This window comes from Balaenoptera borealis (assembly GCF_965194805.1).
Source record: "Balaenoptera borealis genome assembly, chromosome: 4".
NCBI classification, from domain to species: domain Eukaryota; kingdom Metazoa; phylum Chordata; class Mammalia; order Artiodactyla; family Balaenopteridae; genus Balaenoptera; species Balaenoptera borealis.
In genome coordinates, this window is record NC_138861.1 from 145,852,233 (window position 1) to 145,878,158 (window position 25,926).

At 41.3% G+C, this 25,926-nt stretch overlaps 1 protein-coding gene across 1 annotated transcript; it reads left to right on the forward strand.

Moving 5' to 3' along the window:
* The first annotated feature begins 3,353 nt into the window (after positions 1-3,353).
* On the forward strand, positions 3,354-25,630 carry RAB33B (RAB33B, member RAS oncogene family). The gene is made up of 2 exons (XM_082389842.1): positions 3,354-4,019; positions 19,317-25,630. Exons 1-2 carry the CDS (start codon positions 3,771-3,773, stop codon positions 19,755-19,757), a joined length of 690 nt encoding a protein of 229 aa, XP_082245968.1. The 5' UTR covers positions 3,354-3,770; the 3' UTR covers positions 19,758-25,630.
* The last annotated feature ends 296 nt before the right edge of the window (positions 25,631-25,926 follow it).

Genomic DNA, 25,926 nt, shown 5'->3' on the forward strand with positions numbered 1-25,926 from the left:
GAATGGGGGGAGAGGACATAATTTTACCCCCCAGGGGCATTTGGCAATGTTTAGAGATGGTTTGGGTTGTTACAACTAGGGGTGGAGTACTGCTGGCAGGTAGTGGTAGAAGCCAAGTATGCTACTAAACATCTTACAATGCACAGCACAGCTGCCCACAACAAAGAATTATGTGTCTGGCTTACAGAAAAAGACAAATACTGTATGATATCATTTATATGTGGAATCTAAAAAATAATACAAATGAATGTATATCCAAAACAGAAAGAGACTCACAGATATAGAAAACAAACCTGTGGATACCAAAAGGGAGAGGGAGAAATTAGAGGTATGGATTTACAAACTACTATGTATAAAATACATAAGCAAGAGGGATATACTGTATAGCACAGGGAATTATAGCCATTACCTTGTAATAACCTATAATGGAGTTTAATCTGCAAAAACACTGAATCACTACGCTATACACCTGAAACTAACATAATATTGTAAATCAACTATACTTCAATTAAAAAAAAAAAAGTTATCTGGCTCAAAATGTTAGTAGTGCCAAGGTCGAGAAACCCTTACATAGGCAAGCAAGTGAACTCTCTTGTCCTCTGTGCTCAGGCCAGAACTTAAAGAGTGAAGTTGTCTAGGAGCTATTCCTTGGTAAGACCAGTTAAAAAATGGCCTTTGCCACAGGGAGGTGGCATCTCTGTAGTAAACAAAAGTTGAACATGAGTAGTTATATTTTGTACGTAAGATTACCCTTATTTTGTTTTTAATATCCATTCAGTTTTTTCTCCTATTAGAAAAATACTTTTAAATACCCATCTTACCCTAAACTATGTATAATATTCCAGTTGTACTGCTAAAGGATCCAAATTCAGTCTCTCCTCAGCTTTGAAGTAAAGTATTAAGGAAAGAAGGGTTAACATGCTTATACTTTGAGGCCAAGCGGTAGTGGCAGCAAGTAGTGAAAAACTCCAAGAACAAAATGAATTCTCAGAAAACAGGGCTGCGTAATCCATCCACTCTTCCCAACAGCAGACTCTCCTTCAAGCATCAAACCTGCAGGTTCTGGGGTTATTCAATTAAGAAGAGTGACATACACTTTAGTCACATAAGTAGCCTCTCAAACTGCAGATTGAAAATATAAAACTCTTCATAACAATGTCAAGTGTCTACAATGATTTTTCCAACTAAGTGGTGCTGAAGTGTGTATAACTGGCAAAGGGTTCAAATTGACAATGCTTACACAAGAAATTTCTCGCTCATTTATTCATCATTTGCTGAGTAACAATGAGCTCTCAGTCAGTAGTCAAGAGTTGACAATCTAGTTGGAAGGCACAGCACATAACCATGAAACTTAAACAGCAAAGACAGTATTCCAAAGCCCAGTGAGCAATACCCCAAAAAGCGTATTAGATTTAGAATAAATCAAGAACACTCTGAGCTGAAGTAAGCCGGAAAAGCTTCACAGAGATGAGACTTTTGAGCTAGGATGTGAAATACGAAAAGGATCGGATAAATAGACAAGAAAAAGAATTTCTAATGCAGTTTAGCACGAGCTAAACCAAAAAAGCCAGAATACAACAAAGAGAGAGCAAGGGTCTTGGGATGCAGAGACATTGATGCTCTTATTCACCATCCTTAGAAATTACCTGATTATCCAGCTTGGAATGCTTCAACTGCTTTTTGTTATTAAATCTTCAGATGCTGTCCTTTAAATGGGATAGGTAGAATAGGTCAGATGAATATATTCCAAGGCCCTCTAATAGTTTCTGGGATGATTACTCTTCATGGAAATAATGTCACAGGTAAACAATTAGGATTTTCCAAGCCATGTTCTGGTTTTGTAACAGGAAACTGAATAAATATAATTGGTAAACACATTCAACCAGGTGTGTAAACTTTTTCCTCCTGGCTAACGTTAAGTTGGTGTATCAGTAACTGTATAAAGTTTTTCTATCGCAACGGAAATTATTGTATATTAAAGGCTTTTGCAAATTCCTGGCAACTCGGCATGCTCAGGTTCTACCACAAATTCTCTCTGACCACATTTTCATTTTCTCTATTCAAATAAGCAGTTTAGGGACTTCCCTGGTGGCGCAGTGGTTAAGAATCCGCCTGCCAATGCAGGGGACACGGGTTCGAGCCCTGGTCCGGGAAGATCCCACATGCCGCGGAGCAACTAAGCCCGTGTGCCACAACTACTGAGCCTGCGCTCTAGAGTCCGCAAGCCACAACTACTGAGCCCACGAGCCACAACTACTGAAGCCCGAGCGCCTAGAGCCCCTGCTCCGCAACAAGAGAAGCCACCGCAATAAGCCCGCGCACCGCAAAGAAGACCCAACAACGAAGACCCAAGGCAGCCAAAAATAAATAAATAAATAAATTTAAGAAATAAGCAGTCTATCTCCTTCCCTACGGCGTTCAGTGCTCTACTGTTGCCCTCATTCTATTTAAGGCATGCCTGTCCTCCTCTCCACAGTCCCTGAATTTCCAAACGGCATAACTATGTGCTCAAACAGAAAAAACAAAACACCCCCAAGCCCCAGTCTTGACACTGCAAAACAAAACCTCTCACAGAAAGCGATATGGTTGCACATGTTGGACCTTTTCTGTGACTTAATGTATGGTAGCTTTCCTCAGAAGAGTCTCAGTGATCCAGAGACTCTTCTTTAATGCTGGCTGGTCTCGCCTATTACCATTTTCCTCGGATATATGGATCTAGAGAACTTCTGTGTGCGCTCGGTAATATTTAATGGCTCCGCTACCGTCACCCAGGCACGAAGACACAACTAGGGCACAGTGGGTTTTACTCTCACCAGAGAGGCCGTCTAGTACCAGCTCCCGGGTTCAACGCCGCCAAAGGGTCCACCTGCTCTACCTCTTGGGCCGGTGCCCCGCGCCTAACGAAAGCCTCCGCGGGGAGGCGGCGGGCGGCCTGCAACTCCCGCCTGCTCACTGACAGCCATGCTCCTGCCAAGACTCAAGCTCCGCGCGGCCCGGCGCTCGCTTCTAACGGCTTCCCGCGCCCGGCGGGCCTCCGGCGGAGCCTCGCACCCCCCAGCCCTCCACCTCCCCGGCCCCTGTCACTGTCCCAACGCCCGCGGTCCCGAGAGCCCGGAGGAGGCAGGCAGAGCAGCCGGCCCCCAGCTGCAAGCCAAGGGAACCCGCCTCCACCTCCAGGTCCGGCGGAGCCCCACCGATACGTCGGTGAGAGCGCCGAACGTGACGCCCGAAGCTTCCGGAGACCTTACACGTCCTCAGCAGGCACACGCCCCCGGCTCTTCGGCCCTCTCGCGAGAGAGTGCCTGGTGGCACCTCCTTCCCTTCAGCAGTCTTTCTCTCCCCGCCCCCCGAGTGCTCGCGCGGCTTCCTCCGGGGGGCGGGAGCCTCGGACGTGGCGGGGCCGGGCCAGCCCGGGTGCCGGGCCTGGGGCGCTCTGCTCGGCCTCTCAGCAGCTGGGCTTCCACGCCACCGTCAAGCCCCCGACAGGCCCCGTCCCTTCCCAGGTAGACGGCGCAGGCCTGAGTGACGCCGGGGTGGAGCCGCGGGCCGGGCGGCAGGGTCGGCGAGGCTGGTCTCGGGGGACGCCACACCTGCGCGGGGCGGGGGTGGGGCCGGAAGGTGCGCACGCGCGCTGGCGGCCCGGAGGGCGGTGGCTCCCGGGACGTTGAGCGACGGAGCCCGCGGACTGGGCGAGCTCGCCGGCGGTGGCGTAATCGCCCAGCCTCTCTGCGTCTCCTTTCCTCCGCCTCGGTTTGGGGCGGGGCAGGAGAATGGCTTCGGAGATGGAGTCGTCGCTCGAGGCGAGCTTCTCGTCCAGCGGTGCGATGTCAGGGGCCTCAGGGTTTCTGCCCCCGGCTCGCTCCCGCATCTTCAAGATCATCGTGATTGGCGACTCCAATGTGGGCAAGACGTGCCTGACCTACCGCTTCTGCGCCGGCCGCTTCCCCGACCGCACCGAGGCTACTATCGGGGTGGATTTCCGAGAACGAGCGGTGGAGATTGATGGGGAGCGTATCAAGGTGAGCGGATGGCAGACTGTCAAGGAGGAAGGTTGTCCCGGGGATGACAAGGGTCCCAACCGCTCCGTGGGTTAATTGCTGGCCCGGTGCGGGGCGTGCGCTCCATCTTTTCAAACGCTGGTATGGAGATGGGAGTTGGGTATTGGAAGGATTTGTATATAGCAAACTTCTAAGGCAGTGCTTCTCCAACTTTGCTATGCATGAGATTTGCCTGGGGATTTTTTTTTTTTTTAACTAAATGCAAATTCTAATTCGGTCAGGTCTCAGGTGATGCAGATGCAGCTAGTCTGTGGACCACACATTGAGTAGCCAGGGTGTAGGGGGTATCCACTGAGTCATGGGCTGTGTCTCACGTGCTGGGAGTTAGTGAAGTAAGACCGAAGGAAAAACAGCGAAATTTCTCAAGCATGGGAATTTCATTAAGGAAATACTACTTGTTAAACATTCATTTTAGCACTGCCCTAGGTACTGTGGAAGTAAAGCCCCTTTGCCTTTGAGGAGGTACTTAGATCTTCTTTTGCATACAGTTTTGTTACAGTAGTTTTGGTATGACATTGAGTTGTTGAGAAGAATCTGATTTCCTGCAGAAACATTCTGTAATTTGTACTTGGTTCCTACTTGGATTGCCAGAGCACATTCTCGGTGCTACCCGCTTTCAAGTCTTCTTTAAGCCTTACTGGTGGTTCCCGAGACTGGAGACACAGTAACAGTGGAGAAGGTAGTAAGCCCAAGGCTGAGCCTGGGGTTCTGAGGGGTTGCAATGGGGACGTTGGAGAGTAAGGATCAGTGACAGGGCTGAGGCCTCCTGATGATGTAATCCTTAGACACACTTCTTGAGTCTGAGCCACCACTAACCCCTCAGCTACCTGCTGATACCATCCCTTAAAACACGTGGGCCCGAGGAACTGCTCTGCCTTCCTTATACTGCATTTATTTTTTCACTTTAAATTAGGATGTTCATCTTTACCTCAGCCCCCCATGGGGAAAAAATAGGCTCACTTCATTCCCACCCTCACATCCTTGAGGCACAAACAATTTATTTTTTAGTTGCCTAACCACTGCCTCACCTTCCCACCCCCAAAGGGGTTTTACTGCTAATGATAGTAAAGGAGAAATAGGGTTGAAAAGACATCAGTCTTCTGTAGGGCCTTTTGCCTTTTAATCTTCACTTTAATTTTTCATTGTCCCATTCAAGCTGTGAGTGGTGGTCCTTTGGGTGCACCGTATTAGTGAGTTAAGAAAGATTTGTATACATTGCAAAGAAAAAGGTAGAATAAGAGGCTCTTTTCTTTTAAAAAAAAAAACTTTTATTTATTTATTTATGGCTGTGTTGGGTCTTCGTTTCTGTGTGAGGGCTTTCTCTAGTTGCGGCAAGTGGGGGCCACTCTTCATCGCGGTGTGCGGGCCTCTCACCATCGCGGCCTCTCTTGTTGCGGAGCACAGGCTCCAGATGCGCAGGCTCAGCAGTTGTGGCTCACGGGCCTAGTCGCTCCGCGGCATGTGGGATCTTCCCAGACCAGGGCTCGAACCCGTGTCCCCTGCATTGGCAGGCAGATTCTCAACCACTGCGCCACCAGGGAAGCCCAAGAGGCTCTTTTCCATCAGAACTAAGTTAGGGCCAGGAACCTTTTGGGGGAGGAAAGTAGTGGGACTTCTTTCTGAGGTTTGAGAGGGAGTTTGTTTGGGAGAAGAAGGAGTTCTGAGAAAAAGTGCAGGGGCTTTGGCGCCCAACTGACCTGGCTCAAATCTGAACCTATGGAAGGGCTGTGTGTCCTTAGTAGAGCGATCAGCTTTGCCCAAAACTGTCCCAGTTTTGAAACTGAAGTCCCACGTTCCCAGGAACCCCCTCAGTCTCAGGCAGACTGGGGTGGTTGGTTACTCTAGTCGTTAGGCAGTTTCCTTAATCTTCCGGAGACTATTTTCTCATCTGAAAAATTGGGACAGTAGCACCACATCAGGCTAATGTGAGGGAGAGACGAGAACATACATCAGGCACCTGGCTGCATAGTTGGTAATCTTAAGAAGATTCTTCTTCCCTGGTGGTTGAACATCACTTTTTCTCTTTGGCACCATCAGTTCTGCAGCTGCACAACCCGAGAGCGAAACAGAGATGGAGTAGGGCATAGGCACACAGCTGAAGGGAAGAGAAATTCCCCTCACATGGAAGCAGGATAGTAACAGAATAGAGGGGATGGAGGCAGGGGAGGAGTTGGGGTTCAGTGGCCCTTTACCTGCCTCCGGGTTGCCATTTATACTCTAAGATCACAGGTGAATCAGGTGCAAATTTAAGAGATACTTACAGCATATTAAAAGTATATAAAATATGTCCGGTGCGTCACATCGAAGGCTTAGCTACTGGGATTAGTGGTGGCAGTGATAAGTAAAGCAGAACCACAGATGTGATGAAGCTGGGAGCACGGAGTTGATCCCTCTGGTTGAGAAGAGCAAGGAGAAACATTTTTCTCTGGGATTGTTCTTCCTGAGCTTCAGCTCAACCTGATACGTTGATAGGGTCCCTTAGTTGATATCCTAGTTGATAGGGACACTGAGTTTCTTTCTTTCTTTCTTTTTTTTTAATTTATTTATTTATTTATTTTTGGCTGTGTTGGGTCTTCATTGCTGTGTGCAGGCTTTCTCTAGTTGCAGCGAGCGGGGGCTACTCTTCGTTGTGGTACGCAGGCTTCTAATTGTGGTGGCTTCTCTTGTTGCGGAGCACAGACTCTAGGTGCACGGATTTCAGTAGTTGTGGCACATGGGCTCAGCAGCTGTAGCTCACGGGCTCTAGAACACAGGCTCAGTACTTGTGGCGCAGGGGCTTAGTTGCTCCTCGGCATGTGGGATCTTCCCGGACCAGGGCTCGAACCCGTGTCCCCTGCACTGGCAGACGGATTCTTAACCACTGCGCCACCAGGGAAGCCCTCTTTTTTTTTTTTTTTTTGCTGAGTCGCACAGCTTACGGGGTCCCCTGACCAGGGATTGAACCTGGGCCACAGCAGTGAAAGCACCGAGTCCTTCCTAACCACTGGACTGCCCGGGAACTCCCTCTTTTTATTCTTCCTAAGGCCTTATCCATTGACTTGTATCTCCAACTGTAAGACTTGAGAGAGATTTTTATTGAGGTTGAAAAGATTACAGAAATGTTCAGAGATTTCTGTAGTAGAAAAAGACATGGCTATTTTGGAAAATTTTTTCAAGGTTTTTTTTGGTGTCTTAAAAAAGAAAAAAACAAACCCTGAAGTGATATAGAAGAGCTTCATTCCATGTGTTGCTGCTACTTCTCTTTTGTTAACCTATAATATATCTTAAGTGCTGCTGAAATGTTCATATTATTTCTTTGGAAAATTATAAGCTTAACCTGAAATGACATTTCTTCTAATTTTTCATCTTAAAGTGAAAACTGGGAAGCTCTATGTTACTTTACTAATAAAATGACATTCTAGACATTATTTTTATTTGATAAAAGTGAGATATTGTGTTAAATGTTTTGTGGCCTGGAAATTTTTCAGAGAGCATGGCTTACAGCAGTGCTATTTCAGAATCACTTAAAATGTTTCACGAAATGTAATTAAATCTATATTTGTTAGTCTGTCCTAAGTACTATATATGTATAATTGAAAGAGTAAAATCTTGTTTGTAGAATTTTGGAAGTTAAATAAAATTATAGAATTAATTCCTTAAATAAAAATACATTTGATTTTTTGGGTTTTTTTTTTCTTAACCATATTTGCTTATTTATTTATTTTTATTTTATGGCTGTGTTGGGTCTTCGTTTCTGTGTGAGGGCTTTCTCTCTAGTTGTGGCAAGTGGGGGCCACTCTTCATCGCGGTGCGCGGGCCTCTCACTATCGCGGCCTCTCTTGTTGCGGAGCACAGGCTCCAGACGCGCAGGCTCAGTAGTTGTGGTTCATGGGCCCAGTTGCTCCGCGGCATGGGGGATCTTCCCAGACCAGGGCTCGAACCCGCGTCCCCTGCATTGGCAGGCAGATTCTCAACCACTGCGCCACCAGGGAAGCCCATACATTTGCTTTTTAAATTGCGACTCTAATCCTCATGCTCCTTCCTTCTATGTGTGTCCTCCTCATAGCCGTATTCCTTTCGTATCAGTGTGTGACAATGGCAGACACCAGCAGAATCATTAAAGCCTAGTGTTGGATTTAATCTCTTTCTCAACTAGGGATCATCAGTTCCTATTTGAACTTTGAGATAGCTTACTTATTATTTGTAGTGATATGAAATTTTCCCATGTTAATATTAACTAAAGGAAAACAACCAGGACTTCTTGCCCCATTGGTCAATCTAACATTTAATGAGTAATTGCTGGAAAGAAGACATTTTGTTTGGCACAAAGAATTATGATTCAGTGCAGGAATCAGCAAACCATGCCTCAGGGCTAAATACAGTCTGCTGCCTGTTTCTTTAATTTGTTTTCCTGTTAGTTTTTTTAAGTTGAAATATGGTTGACGTACAATATTATGTTAGTTTCAGGTGTACTACATAGTGATTTGATATTTGCATACATTATGAAATGATCACCACAATAAGTCCAGTAACCATCTATGCACCACTGCCTGTTTTTATATGGCCTGCAAGCTAAGAATGATTTTTACATTTAAAAAAAAAATTTATTTATTTGGCTGCGCCAGGTCTTAGTTGCAGCACGCGGGATCTTCTAGTTGCGGCATGCGGGAGGAGCTTTTAGTTGTGTCCTGAGAACTCTTAGTTGCGGCATTCGGGATCTAGTTCCCTGACCAGGGATCGAACCCAGGCCCCCTGCCTTGGGAGCACGGAGTCTTAGCCACTGGACCACCAGGGAAGTCCCGATTTTTACGTTTTTAAATGGTTGTAGGAAAAAAAAAATCGAAGGAATAAGATTTCATGACAAGTGAAAATTTTATGAAATTTAAATTTCAGTGTCCCTAAATAAAGTTGTATTGAAACACAGCTAGGCTCATTTGTTTACATATTGTGCTTGCTTTTGCACAACAATGGCAGAGTTGAGCAGTGGTTGTGACAGAGACTGTTAGGCCTGCAAAGCCTAACATAACATAGAAAAAGTTTGCTGACCCTGATGTACTCCGTAGGTGATTTGCTGTCCTAGATAGGGGTAAGATTTATATACCTAAAAAAGATGACTAGCAAAACCAGGCAGTAGGTGAGGGCCAAGTTATTGGTTTGGATGTTGGTGGAGGGATCGTTCTCACTTGGAGGGAGGTTTTGATGGGGAAAGTCAGCAGGATGCTCCAGCAGGATGAAAGGTTCCTGCGGGAAAGTGGCAAGTGAGAAGACTGTGAAGGTTTTGGTAGCAACGTTTCTGAAGAGTTTGGAAAACAGCTAGGGTGTAGCTTGATTTTGTACGCGTGGCAAAAAGTCCAAGTGTTCTAGGAAGATAATGTGGCAGCGATTGAGGAGGAATCCTGAGAGAGACTCGATCTGCCCCGTGACCTGTTTTTCTATCTACATCCTCTCCTTTAGAAGTCTCTTGACTTCCCCTGTCACGTCTATGAGGATAACTTCCAAATCTTTGTTTGGCCCAGACCTCTCTCCTCATCTGTCATTCTGCATTTCCTATTGTTTTGTAGACATGGCTATTTGGATAATCCCTCCCTCCCCGCAAAATTCCGACGTGAGTTCATCGTCCCTGTCAAATCTGCCTCTCCTGTTTCTCCTCGACGTGACCTAGGTAGTCCTGATGTTACCTCCTCATCCCGGAGGCCTCGCCTCTCTCCTTTGCTCCCTAAATCCACTTAGTTTTCTACCTGGATGATTTCTCTCATTCACCCTTCCTTCGGAATCCTAGTTCATCTTTTCTACGCTCTGCTCTCTTGCAGCAGCTCAACTTCACCCAACCCCACTCCTCAATTAATCTGTTTTGTACATTGTTGCCAAAATGCCAGATGAGTGTAGCGCTTTGGGGAGAGTAATCTCCCCTGCCTCAGATGCTCTGAGTAGTTCTCCATTATTTTGTAAAGTTCCAACTTTTTAAATTAACATAAGGCCTTCCTTCTCTAGCTCCAGACTGCTTTTCTAACTTAACTTTTTTTCCCCATTAGTTTCCTTCAAGTACCCTATAGTCCAGCCAATTATTTCCTGACTCCTATGTTTTCCTCTTACATTTCCCACTGTTTGCCTGGAATATCCCCCCTTCCCATATTTCACCACATGTAATTCTTCCTTATTCAACTCAGTGTGTCTGTATTAGGAATCTCCCTGCCTCTCATTCTCAATTCTATTTCTTCCTTCTGTCAGCTTCCTTTAGCACCTTACCTGCGCCTTTAAACTCTCTCTCTTTCCTCATTGTGCTATATATGCATCCACCTCTTTTATTAGGTCTTACTCAGTCTTGTTCAGGACAGGGCACGTGTCTGATAACCCCGTAGACGTCTTCCAGTGTCTGGCTCAGTTTCTAAACAGGGCTCGGATAAGTGCTGCCTACTTGGTGGCAGCAGATCAATTGGTAGGCTGCTCTGGAAATCCAAATCGGCGTGATAAGGGAAGCTAATGAAAGAAAGAGGCGGTAAGAGAGGCATTTTGATGATAAACCCAAAAGGCTTCAGGAACTGGCTTTTGGTGATGAGAAGGAAGAGGACTCAGATGGCTGAGGGTGTGGGTCTGATTGGCTGGAGGTAGGTATGCCTTTAGTAGAGGTGAGAAGTACAACATGGAAGATTGAAGTTTCCGTTGAAGGCTCCGTAAAAAGTTTTGTCATAGTCATTTCTTTGTTGAGATGGTGGTGTGCTCAAATGGAAATGTCAGATTCGCAGCTAGAAGTGTGGAATTGGAGGAGATAATCTTGAATATGAAGTTGAAGCCGGGGAGCATAGATGGATGAGAACAAAATGCCCAGTTTAGTTAAATGCATAGGGAGTGGAGGAGAGCTTTGTTTCATGGCGTGATGAAGATGATATGCAATGAATGCTGAAGCCAAATATAAATCAGATGATTTACGCTTCTCCATTGTTCTGTCTTGATATTTATTAAAAGTCATCTAATGTTTATAAGTCAAAGCATATTTTATAAGACATCATCTCATACCTTACCTTACTAGAATTAAAATGATAATTCATCTTAAAATGTGGTGATGGTGGGTAGGGAGATACCAAATTGGTCCTCTTGATTTGATTTGCATTGGAATTCAGAGAATGAGAGTATTAACAGTTGGGGTACCCTAAAAAGAATCTTAATTTGTGACTCCTTAGCTCAGAAAACTTTGGGATATTTGGGTCTAGTCTGACAGAGATTCTGTATTGCAGTGGTTTGGTGAGGCCTGTATGGTACAAGCAATATACGTTTCACAGACCCGAGCCATTCTACTATCTGAAGGATCCCTGGAACCAGGCCAGAGTCCCATTCTTCTTCCAGCCTGATTTCAGAAGCCTGTGATTCTTGTACCTCATCTTTGCAGGTGGTAACATTGGTGTGTGTACTCAGGTGGTGAGATGTGATAGAATTATTTACTTTCCAGGAATCTTTAATCAGTAATCAAGATCTTGTGCTTTAGAGTCTGTGTCGGGACTCTGTACTCAAAGTAGCAAAGCAAAATGAAAATTTTTTGTTTCACGTAACTGGAAACCCAGAAGTAAAGTTCTCTTTCTGCCAGTTCCAACACCAGTCCTGAAATGGAGACTCCGTGGTTCTGATTGGGGATTGTGACACCTGCCCATCCCTAAACTGTGGTGGTGAGGTGGAGGTGGCAGTGCTGGAATTTACAACCCAGGGCTCCCAGCTCTTGCTTCCTTTCTCTCCCTGCTTACTCTCTTCCTATCCCTTTCATTAGGCTATAATTAAATTCTTCCTTTGAAGTATTCCTTTCAAATAGTCACACAAAATTTGTTACTCCTCCTTGTTAGGGAAGCTAAAAACCCCTAAAATTTAAAATAAATTTTAAAATTTGCCATTTGGATCTATACATCAGATGTACATATTTCTACTCTGTATACCCAAAGCAAAAAGAGTTCTCTTGAAATGTTACTTATACTCCTTATGATGTTGATTTACATCATCAAGTTGTTAATAGAAACTTTTATGTAATTACCAGATGATCTTTTATATAGGCTGCTTAGAAGCAAAAATAATAAAAACGTGTTCTTTGAAAGAACAGGGAAAGAGGAAATTTGATAGCTGATCAAACAAAGAAAGGTCATCTGGGCTAATACCTTTATCCTTTTCAGTCAAGCAAAAAAAGCATTAAATCAATTTAGCCAGGTCATTTCTCATTTTGGTCATAAAACTACTAAAAAGAGCTTTCATGAACAGTAAGAATCTGCTCTTTGGGACTTCCCTGGTGGCGCAGTGGTTAAGAATCCGCCTGCCAATGCAGGGGACACGGGTTCGAGCCCTGCTCCGGGAAGACCCCACATGCCGCGGGACAACTAAGCCTGCGAGCCAGAACTACTGAGCCCGCGTGCCACAACTACTGAAGCCTGCACACCTAGAGCCCATGCTCCGCAACAAGAGAAGTCACCGCAATGAGAAGCCTGTACACCGCAACGAAGAGTAGCCCCTGCTCACCGCAACTAGAGAAAGCCTGCGCGCAGCAAAGAAGACCCAATGTAGCCAAAAATAAATAAATAAATAAATAAATTTATTTTTAAAAAAAAAGAGAGAAAGAAAATAAGAGGACAATCTACAGAATGGGACCAAATATTTACAAATCATATACCTGACAAGGGTCTAGTGTCCAGAATCTATATGTGTACGTGCATGCGCACACACACACACACTTTATCAATAATAAAAAGACAAATAATTAAAACTGGGCAAAGCATTGAATAGACGTTAAAAAAAAAAAAAGAATCTGCCCTTAGTATTTAGCAATTAGGTTGTCATTTTTGTTGGAACTTGATATTGGAATTTAAAGTAGAGATTCATGAAATATTATTAACGTATATTTTATGTTATCTTTATAATGTTTAAAATGGGAGTAATATCTTGTAGAAGCACCTCTGAGCCGTTTTCTTTCTTAAAATATTAAGTATTAAATTGGGAAAAATTGCTTTGAAAATACTTCCTAACTTAACATTTCCCGGGACAAAAGCATGTCACTTCCTTAGGTTCCAGAGCGTCGTTTTCTCTTTTTTTTTAAAGCATTGTGAACCACTCCACTCATAGCTAAAGCTCAAGATTTTTCTAGGTTATCGTGAGGTTTGTTCCCTGCTGCGTATCTATATGTGTCCCTCTCTTTCAGTCAAAGTTTCCTCTGGCCTTCTGTGGCTGACAGTTTTTATTAGTTGTCCTGTCCTTTCTTTGCCGGGTCTCTCACTGCTCCTTCCGCAGCCCGCTGGCCCTCACCTCAGTGTCCTGTGCAGACCTGAAAGGCAGCAGGCAGCATAACACTGTGTCTGTGTCCTCTGCCTTCACTGGTTCTAGCAATTCGGTGAGTGAAATTTTGAAGCTTCCTTTTAGATACACTCGGCCCCTCATATCCATGGGGAAATATTTGGGGAAAAAAAATTCCGGAAAGTTCCAAAAAGCAAACCTTGAATTTGCCCACTGCTGGCAAGTATTTACATAGCATTTACTTTGCATTAGGTATTATAAGTAATTTAGAGATGACTTAGAGTATATGGATGTGTGTAGGTTAAATGCCAGCACTATGCCATTTTATATAAAGGACTTGAGCATCCGTGGATTTTGGTATTTTGTGGGGTCCAGGAACCAGTCAGTCCCCCATGGATACTGAGAGACAGCTGTACTTCTTTGTAAGTGCCTCACTTAACATAGTATTTACTTTTACGGTTCTCCAATAAAGTGTGCAGAGTTATTATTTACGACTTCTTGTTTCCTGGAAGTTTTGATACAATTAGAATGTTTTGAGCAGGGCTGATGGGAAGAGGGGTATCGTTGAGTCAATCCTAGCCTAAAACAAGCAAGTGGTTTTCTTAGGGATAAACATCCTAATCATCACCACTTACATTTATTGAGTACTTCTACAGTTCTTTGAGGCAGGTCTAAATTCTGCATAATTTTTGTTTTTTAAACTTTAGTTTGTTAAAACAACTAGAACAAATGTATGTTTGTTGTGGAAAACAGAGTAAAGTAGAAATAAAGGGGGAAATTGCCTTAAAGACAACCATTGTTAATGTTTTGGTATATTTCCTTTTTGCGTGCTTTTTATTATTTTTTTAACTTAAAAATATACTCTGCTTAAAACATTATAAATAATTCTTCATTGATGAAATGATTTTTTAAATTAATTTTTATTGGCGTATGGTTGATTTACAATGTTGTGTTAGTTTCTGCTGTACAGCAAAGTGAATCTATTATACAGGTATCTACTCTTTTTTAGATTCTGTTCCCATATAGGTCATTCCAGAGCATTGAGTAGAGTTCCCTGTGCTATACAGTAGGTTCTTATTAGTTATCTTTTTATATATAGTAGTGTGTCTGTTTCAGTCCAAATCTCCCAGTTTATCCCTCCCCCCCGCCCCCCCGCTTCCCTCCTTAGTAACCAAAGTTTGTTTTCTATAATACATCTGTCATCTGTGACTCTATTCCTGTTTTGTATATAGGTTCATTTGTGTCCATCGATGAAATGATTTTTGAATACCTGAGCTGCAAGAATGTTACTAAAAGGGAAAAGATCAGTTCCAGTTTCTCTGGACAGCTTTTATGTAGGTCATGCGAATTATTCCCTAAATCTCTTTCTGAATGTTAAAGATACAGTTTGAAGTGGGTTTTGTTTTTTCATTCTAAAAAACTGAGATATTTAAGATTTATGCTTTGAAAATATACAATTCAGTGGTTTTTAGTATATTCACAAGCCTGTGTAACATCATCACTGTCTAACTCCAGAACATTTCATCACCCCAAAAAGAAACCCTATGCCCATGGTCAATCACTCCCCATTCCTCCCGTTCCCTCAGACCCTGGCAACCACTAATCTACTTACTGTCTCTAGGGACTTGCCTTATAGTGGACATGTCATATACATGGATTCTTACAATGTATGGCCTTTTGTGTCTTGGCTTCTTTCGCTCAGCATAATGTTTTCAAGATTCACCCATGTTGTAACATGTGTCAGTACTTCATTCCTTTTTATGGCTGAATAATGTTCCATTATATGGACATACATTTTATTTATCCATTCATAAGTTGGTGGATATTTGGGTTGTTTCCACCTTTTAACTATTATGAATAATGCTGCTATGAACATTTGTGTACAAGTTTTTGTGTGAACATATCTTTTCGGTTCTCTTGGATATACACCTAGGAGTGGAATTGCTGGGTCACATGGCAACTGTCTCTCGCTCTTTTTTTTTCCCTAATTTGTTGAAGTGAAATTCAAATAACATCAAAGTAACTATTTTAAAGTGAGCCATTCAGTGCATTCGTAATGTTGTACAACTACCACCTTTATCTAGTTTCAAAATATTGCCATCACTCCAAGTAAGATCCCTCACCCATTAAAGTTTCTCCCCATTCCCCAGCCTCTGGCAACTACCAGTCTATATTCTGTCTTTATGGGTTTGTCTATTTTGGTTATTTCATATAAGTGGAACCATAGAAATGTGACCTTTTGTGTCTGGTTTCTTCTACTTAGCATATTTTGGAGGCTTATCCATGTTGTAGCATGTGTCAGTACTTCATTCCTTTTTTTTTTTAAGGTCTTTATTGAATTTGTTACAATATTGCTTCTGTTTTATGTTTTTTGGCCACGAGGCATGTGGGATCTTAGCTCCCCAACCAGGGATCAAACCCGCACCCCCTGCATTGGAAGGTGAAGTCTCAACCACTGGACCGCCAGGGAAGTCCCTTCATTCCTTTTTATGGCTATATAAAATTCTGTTTAACTTTTTGAGGAACTGCCAAACTTTTCTAAAGTGGCTGCACTTACATCCCCACCAGCAATGTATGAGAGTTCCACTTTTCCACATTTCTGCAAACGCTTGTTATCGATTTGTATTTGTTTGATGGCTAATGATGTTGAGCAGCTTTTCATGTACTTATTGAACATTTATATATTTTCTTTGGAGAAACATCTATTCACATCCTTTGCCGATTTTTTAATTGGGTTATGTGTCTTTTTATTATTGAGTTGTAAGAGGTCTTAAATATTTTGAATGCTAGACCCCTAACACATGTATTATTTACAGATATTTTCTCCCATTCTTTGAGTTGTCTTTTCACTTTCATGATAATGTCCTTTGAAGCACAAACATTTTTTTTTTCACAAACATTTTTAATTTTGATGAAGTCCAGTTTATCTGTTTTTTTCTTTTGTTGGTTCTGCTTTAGGTGTCATAGCTAAGAAACCATTGCCTAATCCAAGGTCACAAATATTTATCCCTATGTTTTCTTCTAAGATTTTTATGGTTTTAACTTAAATTTAGATCTTTCATCCATTTTGAATAAATTTTTGTATATGGTGTTAGGTAGGGGGTCCAACTTCATTTTTTGCATATTGTCCCAGCACCATTTATTGAAATGTCTGTGCTTTCCCTCACTGAATTGTCCTGGTACACTTGTAGAAAATCAGTTGACCATAGATAATATGGATTTATTTCTGGACTCTAAGTTCTGTTCCACTGATCTGTATTTCTAATCTTATGCTGATAGTACACAGTGTAGCTTTGTAATAAATTCCGACATCTATAGCTTGAAAGAGTTTTAGTTGTATGCTGAGTGTTTTTATTCTTAACATGTTAATTGAGGTTAAAAAAAAAGTAATTTTCTTAAAAAGGAAAGTTGTATTTTAAAAAACCTATAATTTACCTTATTAGTTCTTTGCATAGTTAGTGTAGCTAGTCTATGAATGCTTATTTTATAGGGTCTGAAACTAAATTGTACTTTTACTGTTGAGGAAGCAAAGCCCTAGTGGTGTAAGTAACCTACGGGTACACAGTAGGTATTTAATAAATTTTTGTTGATTTAAACAGTCTTAGATGTTATTAATTCTTAGTTTGCTGACAACTGTTTGCTTCTACCTCTGATTTATATGATACTGAGTCTTTATGGCCCATCTGTCAACTGTGTTGCTTACATCACAAAGTGGGTATTTTTTAACAAAGTACTGTGTGAAGTGGTCTCTAGGAGTGCGTCAAGGCAGAACCTGTACTTTCCTGAGTAAATGTGACTGTAAGCGGTAAAGGTTTTAAACAGTGTACATAGCAAATAATTTTAGGATAGCACTCAGCTACATGTAAGAGAAATTCAACTATGGTGATTTAACTGTGTAAGGTTTTATTTTTCTCATGTAATAAGGAGACCAGGGGCAGCAGTCTGTATGATGGTACGCTGTCAGCAGTATTCTATTTATGCTAGACTTCTGCTCTGTCATTCTTGTGTGTGGCTTTCTTCTTCATGCTTATAAAATGGCTGCTGAGCCTCCCAGCATGATATTCCATTCCAGGCAGAACGGGTGTGGCGAGAGAAGTGCAAAAGGCACGTGCCAAATGCTCTGTCTTTTTTTTAAAAAATCACAAATCAGTTTGTTTTTCTAGAAACCCCCACTGAAAAAACTATTTACAAATTATTAGACAGAACTGTGTCACTGGTCCCCGTAGTTCCAAGAGAGCCTGAGAAATCAAGTTTCTACGGGCATATATTGTTTTACTACACTTGCAGATGGTGCATTTTTTACAAAGTGAAGTTTTATGGCAACCCTGACTTGTCAGATGATGGTGAGCATTCTTTAGCAATAAATTATTTTTAAATTAAGGTATGTACTTTGTTTTTTTAGATAAATACCATTGCACACTTAATAAACTACCATACAGTGTAAACATAACTTTTATATGCAGTGGGAAACCAAAAAATTCGTGTGACTTGATTTATTGTGATATTTGCTTTATTGCAATGGTCTGGAACCAAACCTGCAATATCTCCAGGATATGCCTGTATAGTATTTTATATTTCCACCTGGAACAAAGTTAGATTTATGTTAATTTGGAAGAAAGGGAGAATATTTCAAAGATGGAGAAATTTGGACTAAAAAGAGCTACCACCAAAAAAGATGAAAAAAATCAGAACTGCTAAAAACGAAGGTAGCATGAAAGAGAGTGGTGATCAGTATTTCCATCTCTAATCACATTTTTAAATATATTCATTCATTGCATCTTAATTGAGCACTTACCATACACCGCTGTGTTCTCAGCGCTTCCTGTCTTACATCCTACTTACTCTGGGTGTCATCTACAGTCTCCCCTCAATTTCCCTCTCCTTCGGTATTGCTCTAGAGAAATCACCAGTTTAGGCTATCTAAGCAAATCTGCCTCTAGTCTTTTCCATTGTGACCAGTACCCTCATCATTTAACTTTTTTTAGGAACCAAACAAAGGCAGGATAAATTCAGTGTTTTAAGAGAATCATAACACATGACTTGTATTTAGCTTTATTTATTTATCTATTAATTAATTAATTAATTTATTTATTTTTGGCTGCGTTGGGTCTTCATTGCTGCACGCGGGCTTTCTCTAGTTGCGGCGAGCGGGGGCTACTCTTTGTTGCGGTGCGCAGGCTTCTCATTGCGGTGGCTTCTCTCGTTGCAGAGCACGGGCTCTAGGCGCGCGGGCTTCAGTAGTTGTGGCTCCCGGGCTCTAGAGCGCAGGCTCAGTAGTTGTGGCGCACGGGCTTAGTTGCTCCGCAGCATGTGGGATCTTCCCGGGCCAGGGCTGGAACCCGTGTCCCCTGCATGGGCAGGTGGATTCTTAACCACTGCGCCACCAGGGAAGTCCTGTATTTAGTTTCAGATATCATTTTCCCCAACTCCCCCATATTTCCATTAGGAGGTATTGGAATATTTTTATTGGTAGAGATATTTAGGATAGATAAGTGATTTCCTATTCATTTAAAATTTTCAAAGTAACCTACGGGTTACCAGGGGCCTGGATTTTATAGGATGTATATATATATATATTGATTTGGGGGCTAGATCTCATGACTTTTCACATCTATCCTAAGTCTACTATTTTAAATTAGATGAGTGAAATGTAGGGAAGGGCATATTGTAACCAAATTTGCAGGAATTAGACACTTCACATGTTTGTTAAAACCTGGTATCTGTTTCTCTTAGTGCTTTAAAATCAATTTTTGAGGTAAAATTTTTCTAAACAAACTTGATTTACTGAAATTAAAGTGCTAAATTGAAGTCTTTGTTCTGACACTTGCATTAATGATGAGGTAACTAGACTAGTATCATGAAATTTGGATCCCTTAAATAACACTGAAAAGGCATCATGGAAGGGAGCAAAGTAGTATAAGTGAAGAAGTAGGAAAGACCATGCAAAGGTGGTTAAATTTTTCTGCATGTATAATTGGAATGAAACTTTCAGTTTTCCTCTTTTTTTCCCCCCACTTTCAGATCCAGTTATGGGACACAGCGGGACAAGAACGATTCAGAAAGAGCATGGTCCAGCACTACTACAGAAACGTACATGCTGTTGTCTTCGTGTATGATATGACCAACATGGCGAGTTTTCATAGCCTGCCATCTTGGATAGAAGAATGCAAACAGCATTTGCTAGCCAACGATATACCACGGATTCTTGTTGGAAATAAATGTGACTTGAGGAGTGCCATTCAGGTACCCACGGACTTGGCACAGAAATTTGCTGACACGCACAGTATGCCTTTGTTTGAAACCTCTGCTAAAAACCCCAATGATAATGACCATGTGGAAGCTATATTTATGACCTTGGCTCATAAGCTGAAGAGCCATAAACCGTTAATGCTTAGTCAACCCCCTGATAACGGAATTACCCTGAAGCCTGAACCAAAGCCTGCAGTGACGTGCTGGTGCTAAATCACAGTTTTTATTGTACAATCTAATTTTGACTAAAGGAATACTTTTGAAGTATGACAGTGATAAGTCATAGAACTTAATCTCAAATATAATGGGTCATCCTGACACTTTACTGTTTATCATTGTCATGCTTATTTTTGTATTTTGTATCTACTTCATCAAGTCTGTCACTGCGGCAACACAAGGAAAATGTTAGTTTTCAGAGGTTGAAGTGAAACAGAGTTAGGATGAATCAGAACATCTTTCCATTGAGAGCCCAATGAGGAGGCTTCAAATGAGAGTATGATGGGATTTTAAGAGTCAGTGATTGTTTAATCCTGTGTTCCTGGGATTCAAAAAATATATTAAGGGTTTAGTATACTTACTCGTATGTGCTTTGAATGGGAAGTGTTCTCAATAGGATAAAAACTGGTATTTGCCTCTCCCTAGAGTTCTTTCTTTGTATTATCAATGTACTTAAATGCATTATTATTGGTACATTTTAGAGCCAAGACTTTAGTTCCAGTGGAAGGAGAGAGCCTAGAATGTTTTCTGGTTCTCAGTCCGTAAAGAATGACCTTTTCAACAGTTCTAGATGCTTGATATTTCAAATCACTATCAATCAGGTCTACAAAAAAACAATCATTGTTATTTCTAAAAGAGTAATTTGAATTGTTTTCTTACTAAATTCTACACAATATGCAAAAGTAAATCAGATAATAAGGTGCTTTATACTTTATTTTGATACCTTTAAACAGTGAAAAACTAATTGAAAGATTTGAGGAGGTGTAATTTGGGGAAAAATAGCTAAACATGGTTCCTGGCTACCACAAAAGACCTATTCCTGGCTTTTTGTCGAGCTGTGTGTCAGACATAGTATCTCTTGCTCTCCCCCAACCCCCAATCAATTTAATGCCTAAAGGCTGAATAAGCAAATCATCTTCCATTCGGATTGTAACTCTGAGGGCATACCTGTAATTGCTATGAGTCTACATTTTATTTCTGTAGTAGTACATTACAGTACTTCTGTTGTTTAAATCTTTAAATTTTTATGGTCACAACAAACTACTCCTCCTCAGTATAAAAAATAAATTAGATGTTGAAAAATATCTAGTCTATCCCTTGGTGGTAGAAAGAATATTTCAAAAAGTTTTTTTACCCTAAATACTTTTATTTTGAATTTAAGACTTTGCACATAGGAAATAATAAGCTTGCATGTGAAGCTATTACATGAATGGAATATAAGCCATGAACTTTATCTGAAGTGTGCACATTTACTAATTCTGAAAGATTGCTGAACTTAATAATTTTAGAGGAAATTAAGCCAAAAGATGATTATATGTAAAATATTTTCAGAATGTGGGAAACCAATTAAATATGTGATGTAATCTAGTTTAGGATTTTTTGTTTAATCGTGATGGTGGTCCTGACTGGATAATTTACTTATGAAAACAAGATAATTCTATTAAATGTACTAATGGAAAGTAATAATTATAGGAAATAATTATTCTGTTTTAAACATTAGAGCTTAAGGAAAAACAAATTGGCTTTGTTTGCTTTAAAGAAGATTAATCCATTTTTCTTATCATGGTAGAATTAAAAATGGTTTGACTGTCTAAATTAGTGTTGATTTGCAACTATTTTTATAGTAAAACAATGACAGCTGTTATAATTGTCATGGGCGTAACAGTTTTTTAAAGAAGGGAATCTCTTTATTGCTTATCAAAACATTTTCTAAAGTGGGGGAAGAAAGTTTACAGACTTTGCAAGCACATTTTTTTTTTTCAGTGCTGTTATTAACTCATGTTTTTATATATATATATTTTTTATTTTTTGGCTGTGTTGGGTCTTCATTTCTGTGCGTGGGCTTTCTCTAGTTGTGGCAAGCGGGGGCCACTCCTCATCGCGGTGCGCAGGCCTCTCACTATCGTGGCCTCTCTTGTTGCGGAGCACAGGCTCCAGACGCGCAGGCTCAGTAGTTGTGGCTCACGGGCCTAGTTGCACCGCGGCATGTGGGATCTTCCCAGACCAGGGCTCGAACCCGTGTGCCCTGCATTGGCAGGCAGATTCTCAACCACTGCGCTACCAGTGAAGCCCATTACTCATATTTTTAAAAAGGTAATTTAACTTTATTTCTTTTTGTAAGAAGTTAGTAGTAAGTATCCTTTAAAGTTCTGTAAAAGAACTTATTTTTTCACTTTAATATTTATTAATTTTAAAATATTTGTATCCCATTTGTAGTGATTTATTGTTTTAATTTTTTCTACATATGTGTTTACTTTTAAAAAGAACATACTTATCAGTTGAATGGGGATAAAGCTTTTAGATATTTTCCAAAATATTTATAAAACACTTCACAGACTATTGAGAAATCACTTACAAAATGGTGGCTATCAAACAACTAATTATTAATTTTTAAAGCACAAATCACACATTTTGTAACTCCTGTATGAATTTATTTTAACTGTGACCTTTAGTTGAAAACCTCAGATATGTTTTGGAAAAGTCATAATTTGAGAACACCAAAGGAAACTAATCCAGATTCTAATGAAGTTAGCTATTAATGACAGTGCTTTATTGACAGTATATTGCTAATACATTTCCTCATGAAATCTAAACTAGAGTTAAATAATTTTGTTATGGAATAGCGTCACTGTAACTTTGCCCTCATGAAGTTCAATAAACCAGCTTTGGTATAAAGAAATTGTGGTTTATTTTCTTTGTTTGGTTACTAGGTTGAGCATAAAATAAAACAAACAAAAAAAATCTCTTGTTTTCCTCTGGCTTCCAGGTAGTATGCAATACATTAGAATCAAACACACAAAAACGAACCCATTTGGAAACACATTCAAGATTAAAGAACTTTTCAGGAAAAAACCCTAAGTATTAAAATTAGCTGATAGGGTAGCTTTTTTATTTGTAAGGCTGAGTAATCCAATTTGTTTAAGAACAAACACTTCAGTGCAAATGGCACATATCACAAGAGTGGTTGGCGTCTGTATATTTAAAGGTAGAAGAATTTAGCAGAATGAATAACTAAAAAGTGAGAAAGAAGAGAAGAGAGTAGGTGACAGGTATAAGATTACAATTTCTGCATTCAGATTTCTGATTTAGTTAGGCTCTTTAGGAGAATGTTTTGTTTTTAGAGACTTTTTTTTTTTGGCTGCATTGGGTCTTTGTTGCTGTGCGCGGGCTTTCTCTAGTTGCGGCGAGTGGGGGCTGCTCTTCGTTGCGATACGCAGGCTTCTCATTGGGGTGGCTTCTCTTGTTTGCGGGGCACGGGCTCTAGGCTCGTAGGCTTCAGTAGTTGCAGCACACAGGCTCAGTAGTTGTGGCTCGCGGGCTGTAGAGCGCAGGCTCAGTAGTTGTGGCACACGGGCTTAGTTGCTCCGTGGCATGTGGGATCTTCCCGGACCAGGGCTTGAACGCATGTCCCCTGCATTGGACTGGGGTTAGGGACTCTGAAGTTCGTGCCCTTTCCCTGGTCAGTTTATTTCGTACATGTTACTCTTCTGTTCAAACACAAAATTACGTTATTCATGAAAGACTGCTTTTTAAATAATAAGACAATAGGTTGGTCACATCTTTTGGGGGGCAAGCTTGCTAGAGCCTGTGTGGCAAATACTATTTCACTTCATTTGTTGGAATAACCTGATTTATCAAACATTTGTGTTAGGCAGTGAGCTACGTAGATGAACAAGACTGTCCTTGAAGAACTTACAACGTAACATATAAACAAATAGGAATTCTACAGTGTACTGTGGTAAACGTAACTAAAGAGGCAAATACAAAGGACGGTGAGCGCAGAGACTGGCGTGATCGTGTGGCTTCGATGCAGAGGAGGGAGTGTGCAGTGAGATGAAGGGGTGGTCAGAACACTGGGTGATGAAGCCAGCAAGGCAGGTTGTGACTGGACCGCCAAGTCGCCATATGCAGTGGAATTAGGACTGACTTAGGTGCAGGTATCAGAAACTCAGGTCATATCCATCTACAAGGGGGGATTTACTGTCAGGAGTCTGACTTGTCTGACGTTAGACTCCAGGACAAGGATGCAACTAGACCCAAAGAAGAGCTGGGATCGAGGACTCGGTCTCCTACCTCTGGGCTCAGCTTTGCTGCCCACCTTCATTCTCTCTCTCTCTCTCTTATAATTGGATTTCTCCACTCTTCTGGTTCACTTGGCAGAAAACATGGCCAGTGACCACTTCTCAGCTTTTGCATGCTGCAGGCATCCAAAGAGAAATTGACTTGAGTGTCAGTCCCAAGTCAAAATGTCTAGGGGGGCCTGGCTAGAGTCAGGTGCCCGGCCCAAGATCAATAGCCAAGAAAAGATCAATTACGGAATTTCCACATTTGGGGGAGAAGGAATTTTGGGGAAGGGAAAGAAAAATGAGGATAGCCACACAAAAAACATTTGAGCTTTACTATTTAGGCAATGGGTAACTAATGAAAGCATTTAAGCAAGGTAGTGAGTGAGACCATCAGATTTATGCCTAAAATTCCAGGGGTGAGGGGAAGTCTATGTGGGAATGGAGCAATGGTGACCAGTTTACTGTTATAGCCTAGAAGAAAGAACTTTCAGTGGGAAGTTGACAGAAGAATATACCATACAGCACTTTTCTTCTTCTGTCTGGCTTATTTCACTTAGCATGATGCCCTCCAGATTCATCCATGTTGTCACAGATGGCAGGATTTCCGTCTCTTTAAGACGATAGGAACTTCCCTGGTGGTGCAGTGGATAAGACTCCAAGCTCCCAATGCAGGGGGGCCCGGGTTTGATCCCTGGTCAGGGAACTAGATCCCACATGCGTGCCGAAACGAAGAGTTCACATGCCACCACTAAGGAGCCCGCCTGCCACAACTAAGTGCAGCAAAATAATGAATAAATATTTTTAAATGAATGAATATTAAAAAACCAGTAATATTCCTCTGTGTGTGTGTGTGTGTGCGCACGCACGCATGTGTATCACGTTTTCTTTATCCATTTATTTGTCAGTGGGCACTTAGGTTGTTTCCATACCTTGGCTATTGTGAATAAAGGCTGCAATGAATATGGTAGTACAGATATCTCTTTGAGATAATGATTTTGTTTCCTTCGTACACCCAGAAGTGGGATTGTTGGATCATATGGTAATTCTATGTTTAATTTCTTGAGGTATCTCCATACTGTTTTCCATGGTAGCTGTACCAGTTTACATTGCCAGCAACAGTGTACAAGGGTTCCCTTTTCTCCACATCCTTGACAGCATTTGCTGTCTCTTGCCTTTTTTGATAATAGCAATCCTAACAGGTGTGAGGAGATATCTCACTGTGGTTTTGATTTGCATTTCCCTGATGATTAGTGATGTTGAGAACATTTTCATGTACCTGTTGGCCATTGGTATTTCTTCTTTAGAAAAATGTCTATTCAGGCCCTTTTCCTATTTTTAAATTATTTATTTATTTACTTTTGCTATTGAGTTGCATGAGTTCCTTGTATATTTTGGATATTAACTCCTTATTGGATATGTGGTTTGCAAATTTTCTGTGATTCCATAGGTTGCCTTTTAACTTTGTTGATGGTTTCCTTTGCTGTGCAGAAGCTTTTTAGTTTCATGTGGTCCCACTTGTTTATTTTTGCTTTTGTTGCCTTTGCTTTTGGTGTCATGTCATCATTTTCTTAAAGAAGGTCCACCATGTGAAAAAGATGGCAGGTCTCCCAAAACCCGGATATTCATCTGAAATGAATATATTCATTCTGTGGGATACTTGAGATCCACAGGTGGTTTATTAGTGTTCCCAGCATTTATTTCTGCCGGTCTCTGTGCCATCACATCTGCTCTAGGTTTGGCTTATTGACAGAGAGCATCTAGTTTCTCAAGGCGGCAATTCATAAACTTCTTATGCAAATGTAAGATTAGTAAATGTTGTCTGCTTTGTGGAATCTGTTATCTCATTGTATATCCACAGACGCTGTATAGCACGCATTTAAAAATTCTGAAAACTCTGGGAGCTTAATCACAAATGGTCATGTGTATCATAAACTACACAAGGAGGCACTCCCAAAGCCTTTGTCCTTCTTCCCCTTCTCTTCTGGCTGAACACCCTTTCCCTTTATGATCTCATCTTCAGAAGGCACTTGATTCCAGAACCCACTTCCAGGGCCTTGACTTTGCCCCCGAATTCCTGGGGGCCATCTTCCTTCGTAGGT